The sequence below is a fragment of the Coffea eugenioides genome, chromosome 5 (genome assembly GCF_003713205.1).
Source record: "Coffea eugenioides isolate CCC68of chromosome 5, Ceug_1.0, whole genome shotgun sequence".
Taxonomy (NCBI): domain Eukaryota; kingdom Viridiplantae; phylum Streptophyta; class Magnoliopsida; order Gentianales; family Rubiaceae; genus Coffea; species Coffea eugenioides.
In genome coordinates, this window is record NC_040039.1 from 39,099,727 (window position 1) to 39,124,210 (window position 24,484).

At 40.8% G+C, this 24,484-nt stretch overlaps 1 protein-coding gene across 1 annotated transcript; it reads left to right on the plus strand.

Annotated features, from left to right (window-relative positions):
• Nucleotides 1-20,057: 20,057 nt before the first annotated feature.
• On the plus strand, nucleotides 20,058-21,869 carry LOC113771608. Its single transcript, XM_027316180.1, has one exon. It carries the CDS (start codon nucleotides 20,058-20,060, stop codon nucleotides 21,867-21,869), a length of 1,812 nt encoding a protein of 603 aa, XP_027171981.1.
• The last annotated feature ends 2,615 nt before the right edge of the window (nucleotides 21,870-24,484 follow it).

Consider the following 24,484-nt stretch of genomic DNA (forward strand, 5'->3'; position numbering starts at 1 on the left):
CAATCTAGAAATTAAACCCTACGGTCGTACCTAGGGTTGTTTTTGGGTTAGAGAAATAGTTAACGGTCGTACCTTAACTATCGAGAAAGTAAGGAAAGGTTGGTTGTTTATCGCGTGCATGGCAACTATAACTAATCTATTAATAAATGTGGAATTATCTGTGAATCAATGATCAGTGCCTGAACCATTTATGAAGTGTACCCTTGGCTAGAGTTTTCCCTTAATTATTCCTCTTAATCAATTATTTTCTGCAGTTAAATTATTTAGTTAGCACTTAATCCAAAACCCCCCATACTTTGGACTCTAGAAGAAACGAATTATCCCCAATCCCTGTGGATTCGACCCTACTCACCGCTATATACAAAATCTGTATTTTTCTCGAGTAGGTATTTATTATTGCACAGGTTCGGCACCTGTCAATTTTTGGCGCCGTTGCCGGGGACTGGTGCCTGATTAATTTGTTTCTTTTTGAGTTTATTTTGTTTTCATTTTTTTTAATTTATTTTTCTCTTATTTTTTCTTATTTTTTATTATTTTTTTATGGCTGCTAACATTCCATATTTTGATGATAGACTGGACTTTGTTCCTAAATGGGGTTATGAGACTCATGTTTTCCCTAATGATCAATGGGCTGTTGCAAATTGTGGAACTTATTTTGATTCAGGTTATTCAACTGACACATGCCCCGCATTTCAAGATAATCTAAGCGCTCCAATTGATACTTTTGGAGATTTTCCACCCCAATATCAAACGCAGTATGACCCTTATTCAAACGGGTATGATCAAGGATGGTGGGATAATTCCAATTTTGATTATGCGACCGGGCCAATGGATTTTCAACAACAAGAGTCTCAACAATCATCCTCCGTGTCAGGTATGTCTCTTGAAGAAATGATGCAATTACTAATTGCTAATACAAATCGATTTCATCAGGAGACACAAGCGAGCCTAAATCGATTTCATCAGGAGACACAAGCGAGCCTTCGCGACCTGGCAGATCAACTATGTCTATTGACATCCGGAATAAATCGAGTGGCTTCTCAAATGGAAGAATTGCCCTCGAAAACCGTTGTTGATCTAGAAGAAAATGAGAGTGCAATTTACTTGACTGGTGATGAGGAGATGCAAGAGTGTCGAAATGAGAAATCTACAGATGCAGTTGAAAAAGAAGCCGAAAAGGAAGAAATGGAACCCCAACCGCAACCCATTCAAGTGAACGAATCCAGTGAACAATCTCCAAATGCGGTGACATCTTCTCCACTCCTTAATCAATATTTTCCTGACTCCTATTCTTCAACTCCTGTTACTGAAATTGATTTTATTATACCAGAAAATTTAAAATTTCATGACAGGAATAAGTTAAGAGTGGAGATGGCAAAATATCTTGAACCAATGAATGCGTGTGATGGAGGAGTGAGTGGAGAATGCAGATCATTGTTGACTTGTTTAGCGCCATTTACTAGTCCATGGAAGCCCGTAACTCGTGTGCTCAAAGATTACTCCATCTATGAGGGTTACCAGGATCATATTGAAGATGAAGCATTGAAACGAGCCACAAGATTTTATCCCCCGTGAACAAGCATAGCATGTCTAGCCAAAGACATTAAATAAAGACGCTACTTGGGAGGCAACCCAAGATATTTGTTTCAGTTTTCATGCATTTTTTAAATTCTAGTTAAGTGTTAGTGTCAATTATTAGTTTGATGTTTGGTGACAGGGAATTAGCAGTTAGACGTGCCCACGCCAGGTGGTCACGCCTGAGGGAAAGAAATTTTCGTTCAGAATCTGCGGACTCTATAGCAGTTAGACGTGCCCACGCCAGGTGGTCACGCCTGAGGGAAAGAATCTGCGGACTCTATAGCAGTTAGACGTGCCCACGCCTAAGCCAGAGGTTCCTTGAAAAAAAAAATTCAAAATCAAAAATTCAAAATAAAAACATTTTCCGTTTTACACCTTCAGTTTTGGTTCTCACAATTCGAGTTTTGAAATTTGAGTGTGAAAAAAAAAAAAAACTATTTTTTCTTTTTCTTTCTTTTCCTTCTTTCTTTCTTTCTTTCTTTCCTTCTTCCTTCTTCCCCGCTGTCCCTGCTCTTCCCTTTTTCCTTCTTTTCGTTCTCTCGGTCCGCCGCCGCCACTAGCTCTTCCTCGCGCGCCGCGCCTCCACTCTCACCGTCCTCGCGCGCCTCTCTTCGCTGACCTGCCATCGCCTCACCAGCCTCTCTCCACTTCACCCACAGCCCACAGCCATTCCTGCCAGCCACGCTCGCGCCAGTCGCCGCCGCCGCTACCTCCCAAAGCCACGGACGCACGCCATCCGCTGCCCGTTGCTCTGTCCAGCAGCCCCTTGCGCGCAACCCAGCTGCCACCGCCGCTGCTCCCCGCTGTTGCTCTGCACAAGCGCTGTTGAATTTTTGGCAGCCGCGCCTACCGCAGCTCCAGCCCAGGCGCTCCGCCGCTGCTCTGCGCGTACGCTGCGCTGCATCGTGCGCACAAGCAGGGGACCTTCACCAGCCCCCTGCGCTCTCTCACCTCTCTCTCCGCTGATGTTCTCCACCAGCTCTGCACCGCCAGCTCGTCTCCACCTTCAGCAGCTCTAAAGGCCGCCGCTGCTCCCCTGCCCACGGCCGTCCACCCACAGCTCGCTGAGCTCCTCCGTTCCAAGCTCCATCCCCGCCACCCCCATTCACCAGCGCCTTTGACCGCCGCCTGCCCACGCACCCTGCCACCTGCTCCAGCCACACGCGACAGTCTCTCCCTCAATCTCTCTCGCGTGCGACAGCCACCCATCGCACCCCTGGACAGCCACGCGCAGCCGAGCGCGCCTCCATAGCTGCCGTACGGTGCCGCCCATCCACACAATCCTCTTACTTCATGGATCATCGGTTTTTATTCCTCTCCTCTCCTCTTTGTTTTTTTTGGGCGTTACTTTGGCAATTTGTTTGCTGAACTCACTTGTGGTTCCTCTGCTGCATTTTTGCCTAATTAATTCTGTAATTGCCTTCTGTGGGTCTGTGTTGAGCTCTGGTCGGCTCCAGTTAGTCATTTGTCGGCTTACCTGTGACACACTGGCTTTTATTACGCTGATTGTTCCCATAAATTAAGTTGGTTGCTAAGTTGATTGTTTGGGATTTCTCAGTGAATTGAGTTTGCCGTTTGATTTAATTCTTCTCTGTGCGTACACCAGTGGTACTGGTTGTGGTAGTTTGCCTAACATTCATTCATTCTCTTTGGTTGGCTGCTTGATTGAAAGCTCAGAGCTTGTGACTAAGTTGTTATGGCCTATATTCTGACCTGCTCTTACTGGACTTGCTGAATTCTTGGGGGCATTTGTTGGGATTTTGGGTGGCTATGAGTCCATTTGCTGAAATTCGTTGCTTTGTTTAATCAGTCGCATTGCTCCTAGTTTGCTTGAGTGAAATTGGTTGGACGTCCTTTGCCTGTGGAGTTTAACTGTTACATTGTTTGGAGTGGTTTTCCGGTACTGATTGACTTGTTGGGTTTAAATTGCTCAGGGCTTTAAATTGCTAATTTGGTGAGCCATTTATTATGCATTACCCTTTTGAATTGGGAGATACCTGTGCTTATTGGGTTGATTGTTGACTTCATTAGAGGATATGGATTTCTACTGATCTGCATTTACTTGTTCCTCTATATGTTGGCAATTTTGTTTCTATTGATTGGGTTACTTGTTAGCGGCAATAGTGAGATCAAGGTTCTTTTCTGGGTCCAGAACCTCTTGACCTTAGCCTACTCCAACCCAACTCAACCATTCCCCGCCTCACTCACTGCTGTGGCCCCGCCATGGTCCCCGTGATTTCAGGGAAGTACTGTTGCTCTTTTGCTTACTATTATTGTTTATTTATCACATTGAGGGCAATGTGTGAATTAGGTGTGGGGGGATCAGTTGGGGTGCTAGTATTTTTGTTTTTAGTTCCTAAAGGCTTTTCCTTTATTTTTAGTTTGATATTTATCTCCCTTTTCATTTATTTTCTTTTCTTTTCTTTTCCTAGTGGTCAGTTCTTATTTGAATACCAAGTTTGATGTTGGATTGTTGTCTCTAATTCTGCTATTGCCAAGTGTTATTAACAAAAGGATATTAAATTAATGTGGTTGAGTTCATGAATATCTCTCTGGTGAATATCGGTAATTGCTTGACTTTTCCAATTTTTGGTTAACTTTTCTAGGCATAGGGAATGATAGTTGGCATTTTTTATGTGAATTGGTCCAGTTATTAATTTTAGTTCTCCGTATTTGGAAATTTGAGGCTGGCTGCTGTTATTTTTGTGTTATTTTTAGTTATTGTGGTATGTTATCGTAAATAAGAGGTGACTGTACTCCACTAGTTGTTACTACTGAGTAACCGGGGATCTTCACCTAAAGTGTCGATTCTCGCATCAAAAGGTAGTAGTTACTATGAGTGCGTGGTCCCGTAGCAATTAGAGCTGAGTAACCGGGCTCCTCCATCTATCAAATGTTGGGGTTCGCGTCAAAAGGTTCTAAGGGCTATAGACTAAGTCTTTTGTTACTCAAAAAAAAAATGAAAAAAGAAACCAAAAAAAAAAAAAATAAATAAAATAAAGATTGTGTTAGTATGTGAATAAGTCAGCTCGCCGGTTTGTGATCTTAATGTCGAGATTTTGGTTAATAGTTGGACCATTTGCTGATAAATGTGAGCAACCATTCCTTTTTCTTAGATTAGTTTGCTTTAAATTGGAGGAGTTGGTAGTTGAGAAGCTAACCGGAGTGGTTTTTCTTGGATCTTAACTGTGATGCTTGATATATGTTTTTCTGGGTATCTTGGCAATATGATAGTTAGAGCAATAGCCATTGTCAAATTTTGGTGTTCAATTGCGGTTCTTATGCTTGAGGGCAAGCATGATTTAGGTGTGGGGGGAATTGATAGGGTGTTAATTGTTAGTTATTTTATTGTTAATTTTCCCCTTTATCCTTGCCAAATATTGTTTTAATTATTAATATTTACTTATATTTGGTATTGGACTCAATTTCAGGAAGTGAAACAGAAAACTACAAAAATGAGGGACTTTTTGGAGATAATTGAGACTTCAAATAAGCCACAGACTTGGCCCACATGGTGATATACGCGGACTGCATTTCTTCTGCTAATTGGGAGTGTCTTGAGTACTTAAGAGTCCTAAGAGCAATGAAAGACGAAAAAGAGGAGGAGACATCAAGAGGCCTTGCCTTTTGTACTTTGATTTGGAATTGGAATCTGCGGCGGGGACCACGGAAAAGCATTAGTCATTGGACTTTGGAAGGAAAGAAACGTAGGAAGCTTTGAGAGTTGTTTTTGTTCCTTATTTGTGGGGACCACTGGATAGATAGCTTTGGTCATCTTCCTTTTGGCTATAAAAAGACAATTGTAAGAAAGGCGACGCAGATAGCTCTTAGCATAGTTTTATTTTCCTGTATTTATTTTCCTGTAAGAAAAACAAAAGGAACAGAGTGAGCTTACGCCCAGTGGTATACTATCACATAAGTAACCAAGTCATATAGGCATAAAGCGGTCAAGAAAGAAATAAACTAAGATCACACATCAACAAGATGGTAAAAGGATACGGACGGCTCTCAAGAGCCCCTTTCCTCGCTCGAATACTTGATCGGATTTCATTGACCCTCCGTCAATGTTTACAAAGTAACCAACCGTAGGCTCCACTTTACTTCCATTCCTTCCACCCAACATACCCCTACCGGGCCCGAACTCCAAACAGTAGAAATTTGGTAATACTCGAGTATACCGGAATCAAGAGTCTCACTACTACAAGATTCCATATAACAGTCCCCATGGCTCGTCGACCTTCACGACCAAGCCCTCGCTGGCTCGATTCAATCGACTACCAATGGGGTTGAGCTCAGTAGTATCAGTAAGGGTCGTTGGATACTCGTCCAGGCGACACCCAATTCATGAATTAAATTCAGTATTTCATGTATCATTCAATCATTACAGTGAAACAGTAGACAGTCATATGAGATACCAAATGGATTAGGGCGATCAAGTACACCCTCACTTAATCAATTTCAACGGAGCAAATAAGCCTTCAAGGCATCAAGTTCACATATACCAAAGCCACATTATAAACAACAAGTGAGTAGTACACTCACCAATCAAGCAAATGATATTTCATGCACCTCCGCCTAAGAGTGTCTTGCACCACCGTCACGTCCTAACACATTCAAATAAGCACAATAAGACTCGATTACAAGTCATAAACCAAATCCAAATACCATCAAAATAGGTTCCACTAGAATATATAAGCACTAGAGTAAACCAGGAAAATCCGGAAATGGAATTAAACTTCAATCCAAAAAAAATAGTTTTTGACACAATTTTGAGATTTTGGCACCAATGGCACTACGATTATAGGATGGAGGTGTAAGATATACCGTTTCGAAGCTAAGAGATATGGCTACAATATTACAGAAGGTTACTCAGTCCAGTTCATAGTGAAACTAGGTCAAAAACGCAAGATACTAGACCAGAACCGGAAAAACAGGTGGACAAACTACATTTTGGTTAACGAACTATAATTCAGTCTACCTAGGTCCAAATCAAGTGATTCCAAAGCCATCCGAAAGCTAAGACATCAGGATACATTTCTTCAGAAGACCTCAACAACCAGTTCAGAAGTATTCCCAACCATAATAACCAATTACAGAAGCAATGCCCAAATTCGGGTGAAACCAGGGTAGCAGGGGCATTTTGATCTTTTCACAAGCTTCGCTACTCCGATTGACCTGAAATTTTGTAGGCATCTCTAAAATGTCATTCCCTACAGCTTTCATGTTTTAACCCAAGGTTAATTCAGCCTCTAACTATGATGAACAGTGCCAGACAGAATGAAGGGTAATGAAACCCTAACTTTCCAATTTTTCTTCCAAAACAGAAATTTCCTGCAATTAACCACTTTTTCCACCTTCTAGCTTCCTTAAATATCATTCCCAATCATCATACATGACCACATAATAATAATCATATGAAAACAGAAAAATTCCCAATAATTATAAAACTTCACCAATTCAACCAAAAATCAAGATATAATCCATAAAATTAACTCTTAGGCTACCACCAATCACAAATTAAACATCATTAGGTGGAGGAGAGGGGTTCCTTCACAACTCACCTTAGCAATACAAGAGAGAGAGCAACTAGTCACCTTAGGTTTCCAAACAACTTCACCAAACACCTCACAAACACTAAGTAAAGAGGTTTTATGGAATAAATGCAAGATCAAATGGTTGATTAGTTGAATTTGAGCAAGATGGAGGCAAGAATTTGAAGAGCTTTTCCCTTTCTCTTTGCTTGAAGTGGCCGGCCAAGATGAGGAGGAAAATGGTGAATTTTTGATAATTTTTTGATTTATTTGGTCAATTGATAAGAAAATGAATAGTGGTCATAAAGTACAACCAACCATATGGTGACACTTGTCACCCTATTTAATGCATACATATCTCTTTGTTTCCTCTCACACCAATCCATATAACAACCTCTAATTATCTCATAACACTCGGTAATTTAAACCCAGTATCCAAAACTTAACCTAGTTGGCCAAATTTTTCTGAACTTTCCGTACTAGCGGGTCCCACGTCCGGTATACGCTCTTAATTTCTCAAAACCTAACCGATACTAGAAAAATCATCTAAAAACTATATTTACTCATAAAAATTATCAGAAAAATTTTTCTAATAAAGAAAATGCAGAAAACATGCCATTAACGAGAAAAACCCTAGGAAAATAATGAGAAAATTACGGGTTCTCACACTCTCTCCCCCTTAAAAGAATTTCGCCCCCGAAATTTCTCACCTTAACTCACGAAAAGTTCAGTGTATTTCATTTGCATTTCTTCTTCTACCTCTCAGGTAGCTTCCTTTACCCCATGATTTCTCCATAGTATCTTAACCAACGGAATTTGCTTGTTTCTTCGTTCTTTGATTTTCCGGTCAAGCACTTGGACAGGTTTCTCTTCGTAAGCAAGCGATTCGTCTACGTCGATCTCCTCCGATTGTAAGATATGGGATGGTACTTCTTGAGCATCGAGACGTGGAAGACGTCGTAAATTCGAGAGAGACTGGACGGCAGCTCTAATCGATACGCGACCGTTCCTTCCCTCTGGAGGATCTTGTAGGGTCCAACGAACCTTGGTTGGAGCTTCTTCCCTTTGCCTGCTGTGACGCTCCGTAAGGGTGTGACCTTGAGAAACACATGGTCTCCAACTTCGAATTCCAAGTCTTTTCTTCGATTGTCGGCGTAACTTTTCTGTCGGCTTTGAGCTGTTTGGAGTCGTTGCCGTATCAACTTGACCTTTTCTCGAGTCTCTTCCATCCATAGAATAGTTGCCGGGTCTAGTGCCTTCCTTTCGCCAACTTCATTTGAATGGACGAATAGTAGCTGTTGTTGTAAGCAAACTCTACTAAGGTCATGTGTTGACCCCAATTACCTCCAAAATCCAAAATGCAAGTCCGTAGCATGTCCTCGAGAGTTTGGATCGTCTGCTCCGATTGTTCATCCGTCTGAGGGTGATAAGTCGTGCTCAAGTTAAATTTAGTCCCCAGGGTTTCTTGAAACTTCTGCCAAAACCGAGATACGAACCGGGGATCTCTATCGGAAACGATGCTCACCGGAACGCCGTGTAGCCTTACAATCTCGTCCACGTATAGTTGGGTCAACTTGTCCATGGAGTACTTCATGTTTACTGGCAAGAAATGGGCCGATTTGGTTAATCGATCGACGATCACTCAAACGGCATCGTGCCCTCTTTGCGTCCGCGGCAAACCTGAAACGAAATCCATGGTGATGTTTTCCCACTTCCACTCGGGTATCTCAAGGGGCTGTAACAAGTCTGATGGTTTTTGATGCTCTGCTTTCACCTGTTGGCAAACGAGACATTTTTGCACGTACAAAGCGATTTCCTTCTTTATATTGTCCCACTAATAGTTTCCTTTCAGGTCCTGATACATCTTGCTGCTGCCCGGATGGATTGTATACTTGGACCGATGGGCTTCCTCTAAAATCTCCGTTTTCAACACTTCTTCTTTCGGCACCACTATCCGATTCCGGTATTTCAAAATACCCTCAGGACTAAAATTGAAATCCGTTGTTTCTCCTTTTTTCACTTTTCTCCCCACTTCCTTACCATCAAATCTTCTTTTTGCGCCTCTTTAATGCGTTCCAGTAGAGTGGAGGTCACCTTAACATTGCCAAAACTCACCTTATGACTCCCAAGACAGGGTTTCCACTCACAAACGGATTCTAACAACTCCCACTCTTTGATCATCAACCGTGCTACTTGAACCTTACGACTTAAGGCATCAGCTACCACGTTTGCCTTTCCCGGATGGTAGTTGATTGTACAGTCGTAATCCTCCAAAAATTCCATCTATCGTCGTTGTCTCATGTTCAATTCCTTCTGAGAGAAGAGGTACATAAGACTTTTATGGTCCGAGTAAACTTCAAAGGTCACCCCATATAGGTAGTGTCTCCATTTTTTCAGCGCGAAAACAACGGCGGCTAGCTCCAGATCGTGGGTCGGATAATTTTGCTCATGAAGTTTCAACTTCCTAGAGGCAAAAGAGATCACATTACGGTTCTGCATTAAAACGCAACCCAGGCCTTCTCGTGACGCGTCAGTATACACAGCAAATTTGTCCACTCCGTTTGGCAAGACTAGCACTGGAACCATGGTCAACCTTTTCTTTAGTTCTTGAAAACTCGTCTCACATCGGGCATTCCATACGAACTGATCATGTTTCTTCGTCAGGTCAGTTAAAGGTCCTGCTAATTGGGAGAAGTCTTTAATGAAACGTCGGTAATACCCAGCTAGCCCTAGAAAACTACGGATCTCTGTGGGATTTTCTGGCATCTTCCAATTGGTCACGGCCTCTACTTTTACCGGATCAATCGAGATACCTTCTTGGGAGATTACGTGCCCTAGAAAAACGATTTTCTCCAACCAAAACTCGCACTTACTGAACTTGGCGTACAACTAATGCTCCCTTAGGGTCTGCAACACCACTCTCAAATGCTGCTCATGCTCCTCGCGTGTTTTGGAGTAGATCAAAATGCCATCAATAAAAACAGCGATAAATCGGTCTAAATAGGGCTTAACAACCCTATGCATAAGGTCCATGAAGGCGGCAGGAGCATTGGTTAGTCCGAAGAGCATAACTACGAACTCATAATGTCCATATCTCGAGTTGAAGGCGGTTTTCGGAATGTCCTCCCTCCTAATCAACAATTGGTAGTACCCTTGTCGGATGTCCAGTTTTGAGAAGACCACTGCTCCTTGCAGCTGGTCGAACAACTCATCAATGTGGGCAGTGAATATTTATTCTTAACCGTGATATTGTTCAGGTCCCGGTAGTCGATACACATCCTCAAGGTTCCGTCCTTTTTCTTTACAAACAGGACAGGAGCTCCCCAAGGAGACCCACTTTCTTGAATGAATCCCCGCTCCAGAAGGTCTTGCAATTACAACTTTAGCTCCTTGAGTTCTGCAGGGGCCATTCGATATGATGTTTTGGAGATAGGCGATGTTCCAGGTAGCAGGTCTATCTTGAATTCTATCTCTCTCTCCGGAGGTAGGGCTACTAACTCATCAGGAAATACATCCGAAAATTTCTTTACTATGGCCACGTCCTCCACCTTTAACTTATCCGTAGGAGTGTTAATCAAAAAGGCTAAAAATCCTTGCGCCCCTCTACTTAGCAGTTTTCTAGCCCTAATGCCCGAAATCAAAGCAGATGAGGCTAATCTACCCCTTATGTCCAACCTTAAGGTTTGCCTCACCAGGAATGCGGAATTCTACCACTTTCATTTTACAGTCCAGTTGGGCATTATATTTGGCTAGCCGGTCCATACCCAAAATTACATCATACCCTTTGATGGCCAGACTAATTAAATCCCCTAACAACCTTTTCTCTCCTACCCAAACTTCACAATCCCTATAAACCATACTAGTAACCAAACGTTGATTTTCCGTAGGTGTATTAACTTCTAGGTCGTACGGTAAACTAACAGATTTTATATCGATGCCACACATAAAAGCAGGATTAACAAAGGAATAAGTGGCACCAGGATCTACTAAAACTTTGGCAAAACGGTGGAATACAGGGATCGTACCTTCTACGACCTCGGAAGAGTCTAGGACCTGTTGGGGCTCTAACGAATACACGCGAGCCGCGACTTTAGGTTTTTTCCCCTCTCCTTTGGCAGGTCCAGAATTGGTCCTCGGCGGTTGTTGACTCCCCTTTCCATCTTGTTTTAGGACCGAAAAAGTGACCCATTGGTGGTCTGCGGTCCCGCAGCGTAAACATTTCCCTTCCTTCCTCCACCAATTATCCTCCGTGTGGTTTGGCTTCCCACAATGCCCACAGGGACCGCGAGGTGCTGAAGCTAAGCCACCCTGAAAATCGCCTCTTTGTCCTCGTCCAGCTTGGCCACCCCTCGCCAGAGTCCCTCTGCTTACTCCCACTCGTCCACCGCCAGACCCCCGTCCGTACTTGGGAGGAGCACCCTTCTCCCCCTGTCCCGAACTGCTTCTAGGAAAGCTTCGCTTCTTGGCCTGGAAGTTCCTCACTTGAAGTCTAGCGCTTTCTACCCACTGGGCCTTCTCAACGGCCTCGCTAAACGCGTTAATCTGAGCCACTGCAAGGTCCTTCTGGATCTCGACATTCAAACCTTGGATAAAACACCTGACCCGCCGTTGCTCCGTCATAATCAACTCATGAGCAAATTTCGATAAGCGGGTGAACTGACTTTCGTACTCCGCTACCGACTGCGCCCCTTGACGAAGTCGGATGAACTCATTTTCTTTCCTCTCCTGGACCAGAGGAGGAAAAAATTTGGCATTGAATTCTCTCATAAAGTTCACCCACGTTCTAGGCGTTTGTTCCCGCTCTCATTTTTGCCGAATGACGTTCCACCAGGAACGGGTTGCCCCTTCTAACTGGAAAACGACAAAGGTCACCTGCCGTTCGTCGGTATAGTGCAAGGCCAAAAAGATATCCACCATCTTCTCGAACCACTTTTCAGCGACATCCGGGTCGGGCCCCCCAATAAACTTGGGTAGAGCAAACTTTTGAAATCGTTCAAGAGCTCTATCTTCGCTCTCGATGTGGTTACCCGGATTCCCAGAATTAGGGTTTGGGTTGTGACCCTGTTGCTGCACCACTTGTGCTAGCAAGTTGGTCATTTGCTGCATAGCGGCAGCTATTTGCACGCTGGGATTCACTTGCGGTTCAGAATTAGGTCCAGAGAAAGTTTCCCCAGTACCTCGGTCTGACGTAGGTTGCCTATTACCGCGCCCACGTCCCCGTCCACTACGTGTCCCTTCCATTGGTCTAGATCAAGTTAGGCAAAAATAGCTATACAATAAAGAGCATGATAAGTAAGCACTCAAAAACTTTTCACATATATATATCACATCAAACAATCACATATTCACAGTCAGTCAAGTCAAGTACAAGCATGGACAATCCACAAGGGAATGGTCTCATCAAAAGAAATATACACGTAGCTAATCCAACGTACAAAACGATTAGCTAAGACTCTTTCCCTATCCCTATATACAAGAAACAAAACTATCCCAAAACCCTAGGAGTCGAGACCAAGTCCGTCGATGGGCTAGTAGATCCACCCGACGGGGTGGATCCAACCCCAGCCTCAGGCCCCGCACATGAGTCCTCGTCACTCACATCCTCGACCACGTCCGTGCATAGGTTCAAGATCGATGCGGCTCGAATCTTCACTCTTCGAGCTCGCTTAGTCTCGCGCTCACGGGTTTCCCTCAGCTGGGTGCACAGGTCATCCACCCGATCCTCAACCTCAAGCACATCGTACTCCAACCCCTTAATGTTCTCTGCCTGTTTCTCATTGGCCGCCCTAAGCTGGGTCACCTCGGCCTCCAGTCTAGTATTATCCGCGGCCAACTCTTTCCGTTCCTTAGCCACGGCCAACACTAAAGCGTTAGGGTAAACGTACGTGTGTCGACACTCGCAACGACGGAGACTGTTAGCCGGGCTCCAACGCACAACAACCTCTCTGGGTCGGATCTGGTATGGAATCACCGGAAGCACCCCACGGGGTAGCTCTCCAGCAGGGGGACTACTAGGCTCACCATGACCGTCCATCCTACACCAAAAGAAGAAATAAGTATAATAATCTTAAATGACGTCATCAAAATAATCCTCAAATCAAGCATTTCTAATACACCCAGGCCAATTCAAACCTAGACTCTGATACCACCTGTGACAGCCCCACTTTCCCCTAAGCCGAACCAAAGGGGTTAGCGGACTGCCTGCCCAACTCTCGCCAGGACTAACGGTTCAGTTTACGTCGATCTAGTACGTTTCAGAACATACAAACTCGCGTAACAAGTCAAAATTACAAATAAAAAAAATGAAAATCGGAGCCGGCCATGAATAATACCGGTCACGTCAGAATCCGGCCAAACATCACGCAAACATACACATCTTGAAATTCAACATTTACATACCAAAATGGCATGCCAAATTATCCCATAAGTTTATAAATGTACGGTTTGCCAAATCAAAAGAGAAAACGGACCCAAAAGTGCATTTAGGGTTTCAATCAATGAGCTATACAAAAGACATGTACATCTAGCTCAGTTCGACAACCAACTATCAAATCCAATCCAAAAGTATTTATTTTCCTGTAAGGAAAACAAAAGGAACAGAGTGAGCTTACGCCCAGTGGTATACTATCACATAAGCAACCAAGTCATATAGGCATAAAGCGGTCAAGAAAGAAATAAACCAAGATCACACATCAACAAGATGGTAAAAGGATACGGACGGCTCTCAAGAGTCCCTTTCCTCGCTCGTATACTTGATCGGATTTCATTGACCCTCCGTCAATGTTTACAAAGTAACCAACCGTAGGCTCTACTTTACTTCCATTCCTTCCACCCAACATACCTCTACCGGACCCGAACTCCAAACAGTAGAAATTTGATAATACTCGAGTATACCGGAATCAAGAGTCTCACTACTACAAGATTCCATATAACAGTCCCCATGGCTCGTCGACCTTTACGACCAAACCCTCGCTGGCTCGATTCAATCGACTACCAATGGGGTTGAGCTCAGTAGTATCAGTAAGGGTCGTTGGATACTCGTCCAGGCGACACCCAATTCATGAATTAAATTCAGTATTTCATGTATCATTCAATCATTACATTGAAACAGTAGACAGTCATATGAGATACCAAATGGGTGAGAGCGATCAAGTATGTAGACACCAAATTTTTGTCAATTTTAATATTTTTTGAAATTTTTTCTATTTAATGAGTTATTTATATTCTTGTATTTTAATTTACAATTTTCTGTTATATTTGCAGGTTTGATTAAAAAATAAAATCAAAATCAAAATAAATAATAATAAATAATAAATAAAAATAAAAATAAAAAAATGACATCATGATGTTTCTGATGTCTAGAAACATCATGATTCTTCTCTTTTGGACCGAACGAGGCAACGGATTGAAGGGAGAAGAATCAATTTTTTTTGCTTCCAAGTCCCTGGCTTAATTCTCTCGGTGGAAGAACGCAAAAAAGGAGAGAAGGAAAGAATTTTTGCAGAGAGCCCCTGGCTCCAGACTCTCTGAAGTCTCTCCCTCTCTGGCTCGAGGACAGAAGACAAGCCATAACAAGAAAAAAAGAAAAACTCCTCTCTCCCTCTCGGCTCTCCTCTCTCCCAATATTTTTTTCAACACATTTGCACACAACAAGGCAGCAATCGGTTGGATTGGAGCTTGGCAATTTCATCAAAAACCTTGGCAAAGAGACCAAACTCTTCATTGAGGTATTTATCTTTTTTTTTCAGATTTTCTTTTTTAATTAACTAGATTGAATGTGTGTGTGGTTACCTTTTTTTTATTGCTTATTTTTGCTGGTTTTTGTTGGTGTTGTATGGACGAAAATTTGGGAAATGGCATGAACTAGATTGAGGAAGAGGAAATGTGTCTTATGCATGCATGTTAACCGTTTGAAAAAAAAATGTCAAAATAAAAAAAAGAATCTTAAGGGACTGTTTTGCTTTATTTTAGCCCTTTTATGTTGTTTTCTTGTCGAAATAAAATCATATTTGTATTGTGGGAGTTGTAAGAGCGTTGTAGTATAATTTTCATGATTTTTGATGAAAGATATGGTGATTTGAAAAAAATAAAAACTGGGCTGTCTTTTGCTATTTTGGTCACTTTTGGATCATCTTTTGTAAAAACTAACTCCGGAAATGGATTCTACGCGAAAAATCGAGTAAGGGGTGTATTTTGGTGAAATTCGATGACCGGAGAAGTCGCCGGCGGCCGCCGCCGGAGGCGGTGGCAACGGTAGTACCACCGGCGGCCACCATGGCCGCCAACTGAAGCTGGCCGAAGAAGAAAGAAGAAACGAGAGAAAGAAGAGGGTGAGGAAGAAGAAAGAAAAGAAAAGAAAGAAAAAAGGGAATTGGGCTAATTTTTTTCTTTCTTTTTTTTCTCTGATGGGCCAAGAGTTAGTTTGGTTGGGTTTCGGGAATGGGCTTTGTTTTATTTATTTTAGTTTTCGGTTGGGCTAGAAGGTCTGAACCCATGCCTTTATTTTGGTTGGGTTTGAGTGATAGAAGACGGGCTAGCCTTGTGTTTAGGCTTGGATTTTCGGCTGGGCTTTGGTAGTATCCGGCCCAAAAAAATAATAATAATGGCCCGATGGCCTTTTTCTCCCAAATCAGAAACCGAAATTTGCATTTTAGCCCCTGATCTTTGGAGTAGTTTCACTTCAGCCCAGACCACTTTAAATTTCTTGCATGTAGGTCCTTATATTCATTGCACTTTGGTCCCTGAATTTTATTTTTATTTTAATTTTGACCCCTACACTTTGGAAAAATATAATTTTTGTCCCCAAAAGTTTTTTTCAATTTTAACAATTCAGTCCCTAGTGAATTTTGACTCTTTTTATTGTGATTGTTTCTTTTCTTTAATAGCTAATTATGTTACTTTTGAATATATTTAACTTGCAATTTTTAGATGTTCTTAAATTTCTTTGCGTTTGACATGTTAATGTGAATTTAGTATTGTAACATTATTATTATTTTCAATTAAAGTGGTGCCATGATTCTTTTGTTCATTGTGAGTATAAATAGGACAATTTGACTCCATTTAGTCACCATTTCAAACGGGAGGTACCTCTATTTTTATTATTTCAATGTCAATTACGTACTCTTATGTGCTCATATGTGTTCCTATGTGTTTATATATTTTTATATGTTTTATTTATTGCATTTAAATGTTCATTTAAATTTTCTTATATTATATTTGTTTAGTTAATTTTTATAATTATTTGAGAGGCATTTAAATACCTCAAAAATGTAATAGATAGGATAACTAGTTTTATTTTATCACATCTTTCCCATTTTAGATTGTAGTTAGATCCCCCGATGTAATAGATAGGTTGCGTGTTTATGTGGCTTATATGTTATGTGTTTTATTCGCTTTTCTTAGGATTTTGGCACCTAGATATTATGTTTACGTGTTATGTGTTACGTGCTCTTATCTGTTTATTTGTTTTTATTTATGCTTTATTTGTTTCACTATGAATTGTTAATGCATGACGTCACCACACTAGTTCAACGCTAGTTGTGTCTTATCCCTCCGCTTACTTACTAGTCCAATGCTAGTAAGGATTTTTAGAAATGGGCTAGTCCAACGCTAGACCCTTTAGGTCGCCTTACGCTAGATTCATCTTTGTGTGCTATTCACTACATTTTCATACATATTTTCATTTTTAGGATCTTTTATCATTTGTATTATATTCCTTATTATATTATCCCCTACCCGCTATAGGTGTTATCGTATCATTTAGAATTGCATTTCATTTAAGAAATTGTGGAATAAAATAGTTCATTTGCTTGTTCATATTAGAATAATTATTCTTTAAACATGGGAAATGGGTGATTATAACTCTTTAGTTTAAATAACCCATCAATCCTTATATAAGAAAATTATGTCACGAGTTTTCGCCTCCCGTACCCATTATATTACATTCCTATTCTTTGGTCACTTATACCTTATGTATATAATTTAATTTTCTTTTTTTTTTCATTTGATTTCATCATTTGCATATTCATGACCTCTTCAAGGAATTATTTTGGCTTTCGCAATTAATGCGATTGGTATCAATTAAAACCTTGAGTGAACATTTTTTCCCTCTCGATATTTTTATTTGCATCCATATAGAAAACATCCAAATGTGATAAATTTAAAGGTTAGATTAAGAAAATTTTGACTAAACCACGCAACTAGCTTAGACTAGGTTGAAAGGGTGCCTTAGGTTTGAGTCAATTGAACCTTTGCCTTCCCTTTCTTCAACTGTGACTCCCGAACTTATTTCTCTTGTTTTTCAAAGACCTGGAGTTGTCTAAAAGGGTTTTGTTTTATTTTATTTTTGTAAATAATATTTTTTGGTGACTTGGTACACCAAAACTCAATACCAAGTGGCGACTCCTAATTTTTCTTAAAAACCCTTTTTTAGACTAAATTTTTGGACCCAAACCGTCGCATTTTTTAAAGTCCCATTTTAGGTCCTTTTTTATTTATATTTTTAAATAAATTCACATCTTGTAAATATCACACATTATTTATTCCTTTATTTTTCAAAAAATGGGGCACGACAGCTTGGCGACTCCACTGGGGATGCAAGAGAGTCCAAGCATTTGGTTTAGTTTTCTTTTCTTTCTCTAACCCTTTTATTTATCACATTTGGATGTTTAAGGTTACATTTTTTCTTTTTATGATTTTTTGTATTTCGCACGTACCAACTCACTCCTTCACCCATTCGTGTGTGATTGATTTGATGGATGGATGTTTTATGTATGTTACCCCGCGCTTTACATTGCATTTGGGTGGGGATGTTACTCTTGAGTCTCGCGTTGGTTCTCGATCCCTCCCCTCCAAACGAAGCACTAGCATACGTGCATACGCTTTATTTTTTATCCTCATTTATTTTTCTTTAGTGGCTTGTCACGCCACTCCACCCTATTAGGATTAGGTGACCCACTTGGACGTATGATCGCGACACGACGTGTGTGTAGCATGATCCGAGGGGTCACTCAATCTTCCATTTTAAGCTTTGGGTTGATAGCCTTTAGCTTTTAATCGAAGGTTGAGGGTTATTTGATAGATTCACTCGGACATGTGGCCGTGGCACGACGTGCACGTAGCAATGTCTGGGGAATCGCTCGAGCCACCGACAAAGAACCTTTGGATTGATGACCTTTGGTTTCCAAGTCTGAAGGCTCGGGGACCTAAACCTATCGAGTCTAGATGTATTAGTGAGCCGATACCTCATGCATCCATGATAGTTTACCTAAGGTAGAGTCTGTCTTACCCTATTAGGGACACTATTCACGAGGGGAGGGATCCTACCTCTCTTTATTGTTTTATCTCTGTGTATTACCTTGCTACAATGTGTTATGTGAATTTACCTGATTGAACTAACTTTTCTTGGGTTTTGTCTCCATTACATTCATAAGCCCTAGAAAATAAGAGTACTGCCATGGTACTCGTTTAGAACAAGACCGCCTTTTATATCAAGCATGTTTAAATTTTAGTTAATTGCATATGCATATGTGTTACACATCATTTTAGGCTTACCCCGGCGTTTAAATGGGGCACTTTTAGGTCATTTTTCAATTATTTCGTCGCATATTTACTCGCTTTAATAAACTGGCATCATGCATAAACCCTAGAGAGGGAATGCCATTTAGGGGATCCCACATTAGGAATAAACCGCCTTATGTCTCGGATACTTAATCCAAAGAGACTTGCACATTTATATTTTTGTACCATCCAAAGGGATAGTGCACAAGGTAAGGTAGGATCCGATCCTTTCCATGACCCCAGAGTAATCTTTTGCACATTAGGATATGAGCATCTACAATCACCTTTTGGCTATTTATCAAAAAGCTGGTAAAATCCCTTGCTTAAAGGACATTAAGTTGAAGGAATTCACAAATAACTCTTCATTGATTGAGACAATATATCGAAGCCAAATCATGATTTTAGAAAGCTCATAGACTAATGCATTCGTACTATTTGTAAACCATTTGTCAAGTAGTCCAATTTTTTTTTTTACTCACTTTAGGGCAATCTAGTGATTTTTGTTGAATAAGTCCTCAATTTCATTCAATTCATTTAACCAGTTTACCCCTTTTAGGGCGATTAGGTCAATTTTGAATAAAATTCTCAATTTCATTCAATTCATTTAACCAGTTTACCCCTTTTAGGGCGATTAGGTCAATTTTGAATACATTCTCAACTTCATTCAATTCATTTGATCAATTTACCCTTTTTAGGGTGATCCGGTCGATTTTTGAATAAATTATCAAATTTCATTCAATTTTTATTTTGATCAATTTACCCATTTTTAGAGTGACCCAGTCAATTTTTAATAATTTATCAGTTTCCTCCGATCCATTTGACAATTTAGGGTTTCGATGCCAAAATATAGAATTGGAATGGTTATTTATTTTGAGAAAATCATCCTTTGAGTTCATTCTATTTGGATAAGACTAGGGTTGCGATTCATGTTTAGAAAAGGTAGTCTCTCTAATGGCGAGTTTATCAATGTTAAGTCGATTTGTATGAGTCCCTTTGCCGACCGAAATCTTTCATTCATTCGGATCGGTCCTCATGTTGTTAAAGGTCTCCCATTATTCAATTAGTCAAAACTTTCAAATTGTTTTCTAACCAAGTGTCAATAAGTTGATCGGATCCATCAGGTATGGTATAGTGCCTGCCCTGAAGGATTGCATTTCATGCTAGGCCCACCCTTGGCACAAAAAGGGTCCCCCAATAGGACATGCATCCGAACTACCTCGATGTATACTAACTCGTGTCTTTTTCTTTTTCTTTTCTTTTGACAGCAGTTAATCAAAAGGGGAATCTAAAAAGGGTTTTTCTAAATTTTCAGATAATTGCAAACATAACTACAAGAAAAGCCCCATCGTCACACGATCGCGTAATCGAATTTCGAGAAATCGTGTAAATATGAGTACCCATCCAGAGTCATCTGATAGGCCCGCAACGATATCACCTACTGACTTGGCGAATCTGGGGGATCAGCTGAGTGAGGTTCTAAACCGATTTAATGAACTAAGGGTTGAAATGATGGCACAGCGGCGAGTGGTCGATCAATTGGTCACTGGTGGAGCTAGTGGTGAACAACAACAACATGAATCTTTGCCCCTTGGCCAATCTGAGCCAATAATCCTACCTTATACTCAAATCACTGTCGCTTCACAAGTCATAAACCCACCTGAAGAAGCCTTTACCTATCCCACTCATGGCCCACCACCCACTTATGCACCTAACCTTCAAATTAACCCTTCTCACGCCCAAATTCCCCAAAATTACCCACCAATTACCATGAACATGCCATTCGAACCTCAAGGACCGCACTACTACTCCACCGTTGAAACATTCACCATAAATACTGCCGCTCAAAGGAAAGTCGAAGTTGGGGAGCCATCCGTGCCGATGGATAAGAATTTGCTAAAACGATTGGATCGCTTTGAGGAGTTCATAAGAAAAAGCCAAGGTTTAAGCAAGCAAGGAGGTCTGGACTACAACGAGTTGTGCCTATTCCCGGATATGCAGTTGCCAGTGGGTTTCAAAGCACCAAAGTTTAGCAAGTACGACGGAACTGGCAATCCTAAGACTCACCTTCGGATGTTTGCACACAAATTAGGGAAGCCGATAGATGATGAGAATCTACCTGTGCGCCTGTTCCCTGAGAGCTTGGAAGGCGATGCCTTGGATTGGTATTCCAATTTAAAGTCAGAGGATATGAGAACTTGGTTGGACTTGTCCACAGCATTCGTGAGGCAATATGAATACAACTGTGAGTTGGCGCCAACAAGGACCACACTAGAGAGCACAAAAAGGAAACCATCTGAAGACCATAAGACATACGCCAAGCGGTGGCGAAAAGTGGCAGCCAAGGTGGAACCTCCGATGAGCGAGGATGAAATTATCCATACATTTATTAAAGCTCATGACCCCCCGTACTTTGAGGAGATTTTTCGCATGATCGGATGCTCATTTGCGGCCATTGTTAACAAATTGGAAGAGTTTGATGAGTTTGTGAAGGCCGAAAAAATTGTTAATGTGTCGACATTGAAGATGCAACTGGAGGCTTTACAAGGCCAGAATAATGGTGGAAAGAAGTCCCAATTTAAAGAAAAAGAAGGAGAAACTGTTTTTGTTTGGGATCAGGGGCCCTCGACCAGATCTAGATCTTCAAACCATCCCACTTATTCATCACCCAACCCATATTACCCAAACTCTCGTCCTGTCTATCATACTCGACCTCGACCAAACTATCCAAATGTACCCACACCACCCTTTCAAATTTCTCAACCCAATCTGCGAACTCGACTTCGTCCTCCTTCTAATTCCAGACTTGCTCCACCAAGCAGACAGACCTACAACCATTCTCAAACCAATAAAATGCAAAATTTCGGCCGATCTCGAACTTTCACCGACTTAGGCAGGCCCATTGACCAACTGTACGAACAGCTCAAAGTCGCTGGTAAAATTGATGACATACCTCCTCCAAACTACCCTCGGCGAGGCTTCTCTGCTGGTTACGACCCTTTAGCTGCATGTGCCTATCATTCTGGAGCGCCCGGTCACTCGACTGGTAATTGTTGGATTTTGAAGCATAAGATACAGGACATGATTGAAACAGGAGACATAGTGATAAGGAAAAGGAAAGAACCAGGATCGAACATAAGTACAAATCCCTTTCCCAACCACAAGGACACTTATGAGGCATTCACCCCCGACGAGAAAGGTTGAAAGTCTCGAACTAATAAGATCCCTCCATCTCCAAGGGGAGTTCGATAAATCAGGAAATTGTCTTTGGTTCAAATTCAATGAAAATTGTTCATGTGTGGGTTTTCGTTCAACTGAGTTTTGTAAATAGTTTTCATTCAAGTGACTTTTGAAGCATGTTTTTGAAATTCAATAAAATGTACAGTTTTCTATACATTTTGTTACTTATGCATTCTTTTCAAATGATTAAGAATAAAACGCTCTGATCCTTTGGATATTACTACTCCGAAGTTTGATGGTAACAATATCTCATGAATGTGAATTTGAATTTAAGGAGTGTCGAAGAGAGTCCGAAAAATATTTCAAGAAGGTGCAAATGGTATAAAAAGAGAATCAATCCGAGTTGGAATCAAGACTAAGAAAATAAAGCAGTGATTACTTGATAAGACGAGAGGACAAAGCGTTGAAGTAGCTTTTGTCGGTGCAAGATACGGCCAAAAGAAAAGTTTGCCTTAAATTAGCAAGATTCTTTTATTGTCAAAATGAAAGGAGAGAAACATTGCCTGGAGGAGCACATGCCCTGCAAGTAATGGATGGACAGGTTTTGCCTCACCCGATCAATTCAGATATGTGTAAAAAATTTTCTTCGGATGAATGAAAGTTTCCTTTCAAGGTTAATGCGAGGAACGGAATGAAAGTCAGGCCTTCTTCCTTTCCCATTGAGACACTCTATCCCTAGTTGTCCCTTTTGAGCCTTCAGAATAAATCGTTTCGTTTGGCAACCCCTGAGGATCGCAAACCCCACATTGGGGCAAGTTGATTTGAAAAGGAAAGTTTCAAGAAGTAAAAACCTCAGTAACATAAACTTGGGCAAATTTTGAGAATTTCAAAAGATGAGTAAACAAAAAAGGAGCAAAGAAAAATGAAAGAGGAAGAACCTCAGTTAAAAATAAACTGGGGCAAATTGTGAACATTTCGAAAGATGAATGGAACGATGAAAAATGAGAAAAGAGCCTCAATCAAGAATAAACTGGGGCAATTTAGTAGGGTTAATATGAGGATTGCGACCTCAGATGATCTAACCACTTTTGGAATCCGTCTTCAAGTCTTAACCTTTTCTAAGCACCCCACCAGACCCCATTACAAAAACTAAAAGTCCTGACTTCCGCTCTTAGCATTGTCTCTGTTAAGGAAATTTTCTAAATCACATGGCAGATGGTGTCTATATGCCTTCACCAATTTTGCAAAGGAAGGATGGTTGTACCGATGCCATCATTTCTTAATACACATTTCTGAGTTGATGAAGGCCATTGGTAGGACTTATTCATCAGGTGGAAAGCTGAAGAGCATCTTTGGAAGAGGGGGAAAGGAAGAAAGAAAAAAAAAAGAAATGAAAATAAAAAAAATAAAATAAAAAGGTTGAGCGGTAGCCTTAGTGAAAACCCGAAATGGCGCTAAGGGTTTTAAGAGGAAAGATAGTTTAAATTGGAAGGATTGGTGACTCAATTCATTGAATTTTTCTCTTCACATTTTAGAGCTTTTGCCAAGCATTGAACGCCGGACGAATGATAACTAAAGGGTTAAGTGTGGTGTTTCGTCTGAAAATCAAAGTGCTTTAATTTTTCAAGATAAACTTTTGAGTGTACAGATTCATTTCTCTAAAGTTTTTATCAATAGAGGAAAATCATTCCTTTCATGTTACTTGAATTTAAATATTTTTCCTATATTTTATGATTTTATTTGTCCTTTTGGATTTATCAAATGGCAATTTCCCTGATTTGTTGAAATTGTCTGGATACCAAATATTATATTTAATGAGTATTGGAAGTTAAGCGGATTTGATGTGAAATTCGCAGAGCAAAGAATGAGTTTTGCTACATCGGGAATTTGTCAACTGGCCATCACTGTGATATCTTGAAATTGCCTACATACCAAGATTCTTGTTAACATTAGAAATTGGTGAAGTGACACAAAGATTAAGTTTTGGTTACATCGGAGATGGACATCAAAAGTACTCATGTTTACACATTTCTTGAAGGGGAAATTGATCGAATGGTGGTGGCATTATTGGTTCTTTCTTTTGCAGGTTCATACTCATTGCAAATAACAAAACTGGGGCAAATGTTTGAATTGTGGAATATCACTCAAGACCTGAATACTCATGGTTCAAATAGAAGAGGAGGTACAAACCTATACCTTAAAGAGGAACAATAATGCTACGTTGCAAAACAAATGATTGCTTGTACAAAAGTTGATTCAAACTAGGGCAATAACCTTCCAGGTAGGTATTCAAGAACCTTTTCATGTATTAACGTGATTTTCATCACCGTTAGCATCGAGTATTGACTCACTAACGTGTGTTTCATTTTTTCTTTTATATCCATTAGCATCGGGTTCAACCCACTAACGTGATTTTCATCACCGTTAGCATCGAGTATTGACTCACTAACGTGTGTTTCATTTTTTCTTTCATATCCGTTAGCATCGGGTTCAACCCACTAACGTGATTTTCATCACCGTTAGCATCGAGTTTTGACTCACTAACGTGTGTTTCATTTTTTCTTTCATATCCGTTAGCATCGGGTTCAACCCACTAACGTGATTTTCATCACCGTTAGCATCGAGTTTTGACTCACTAA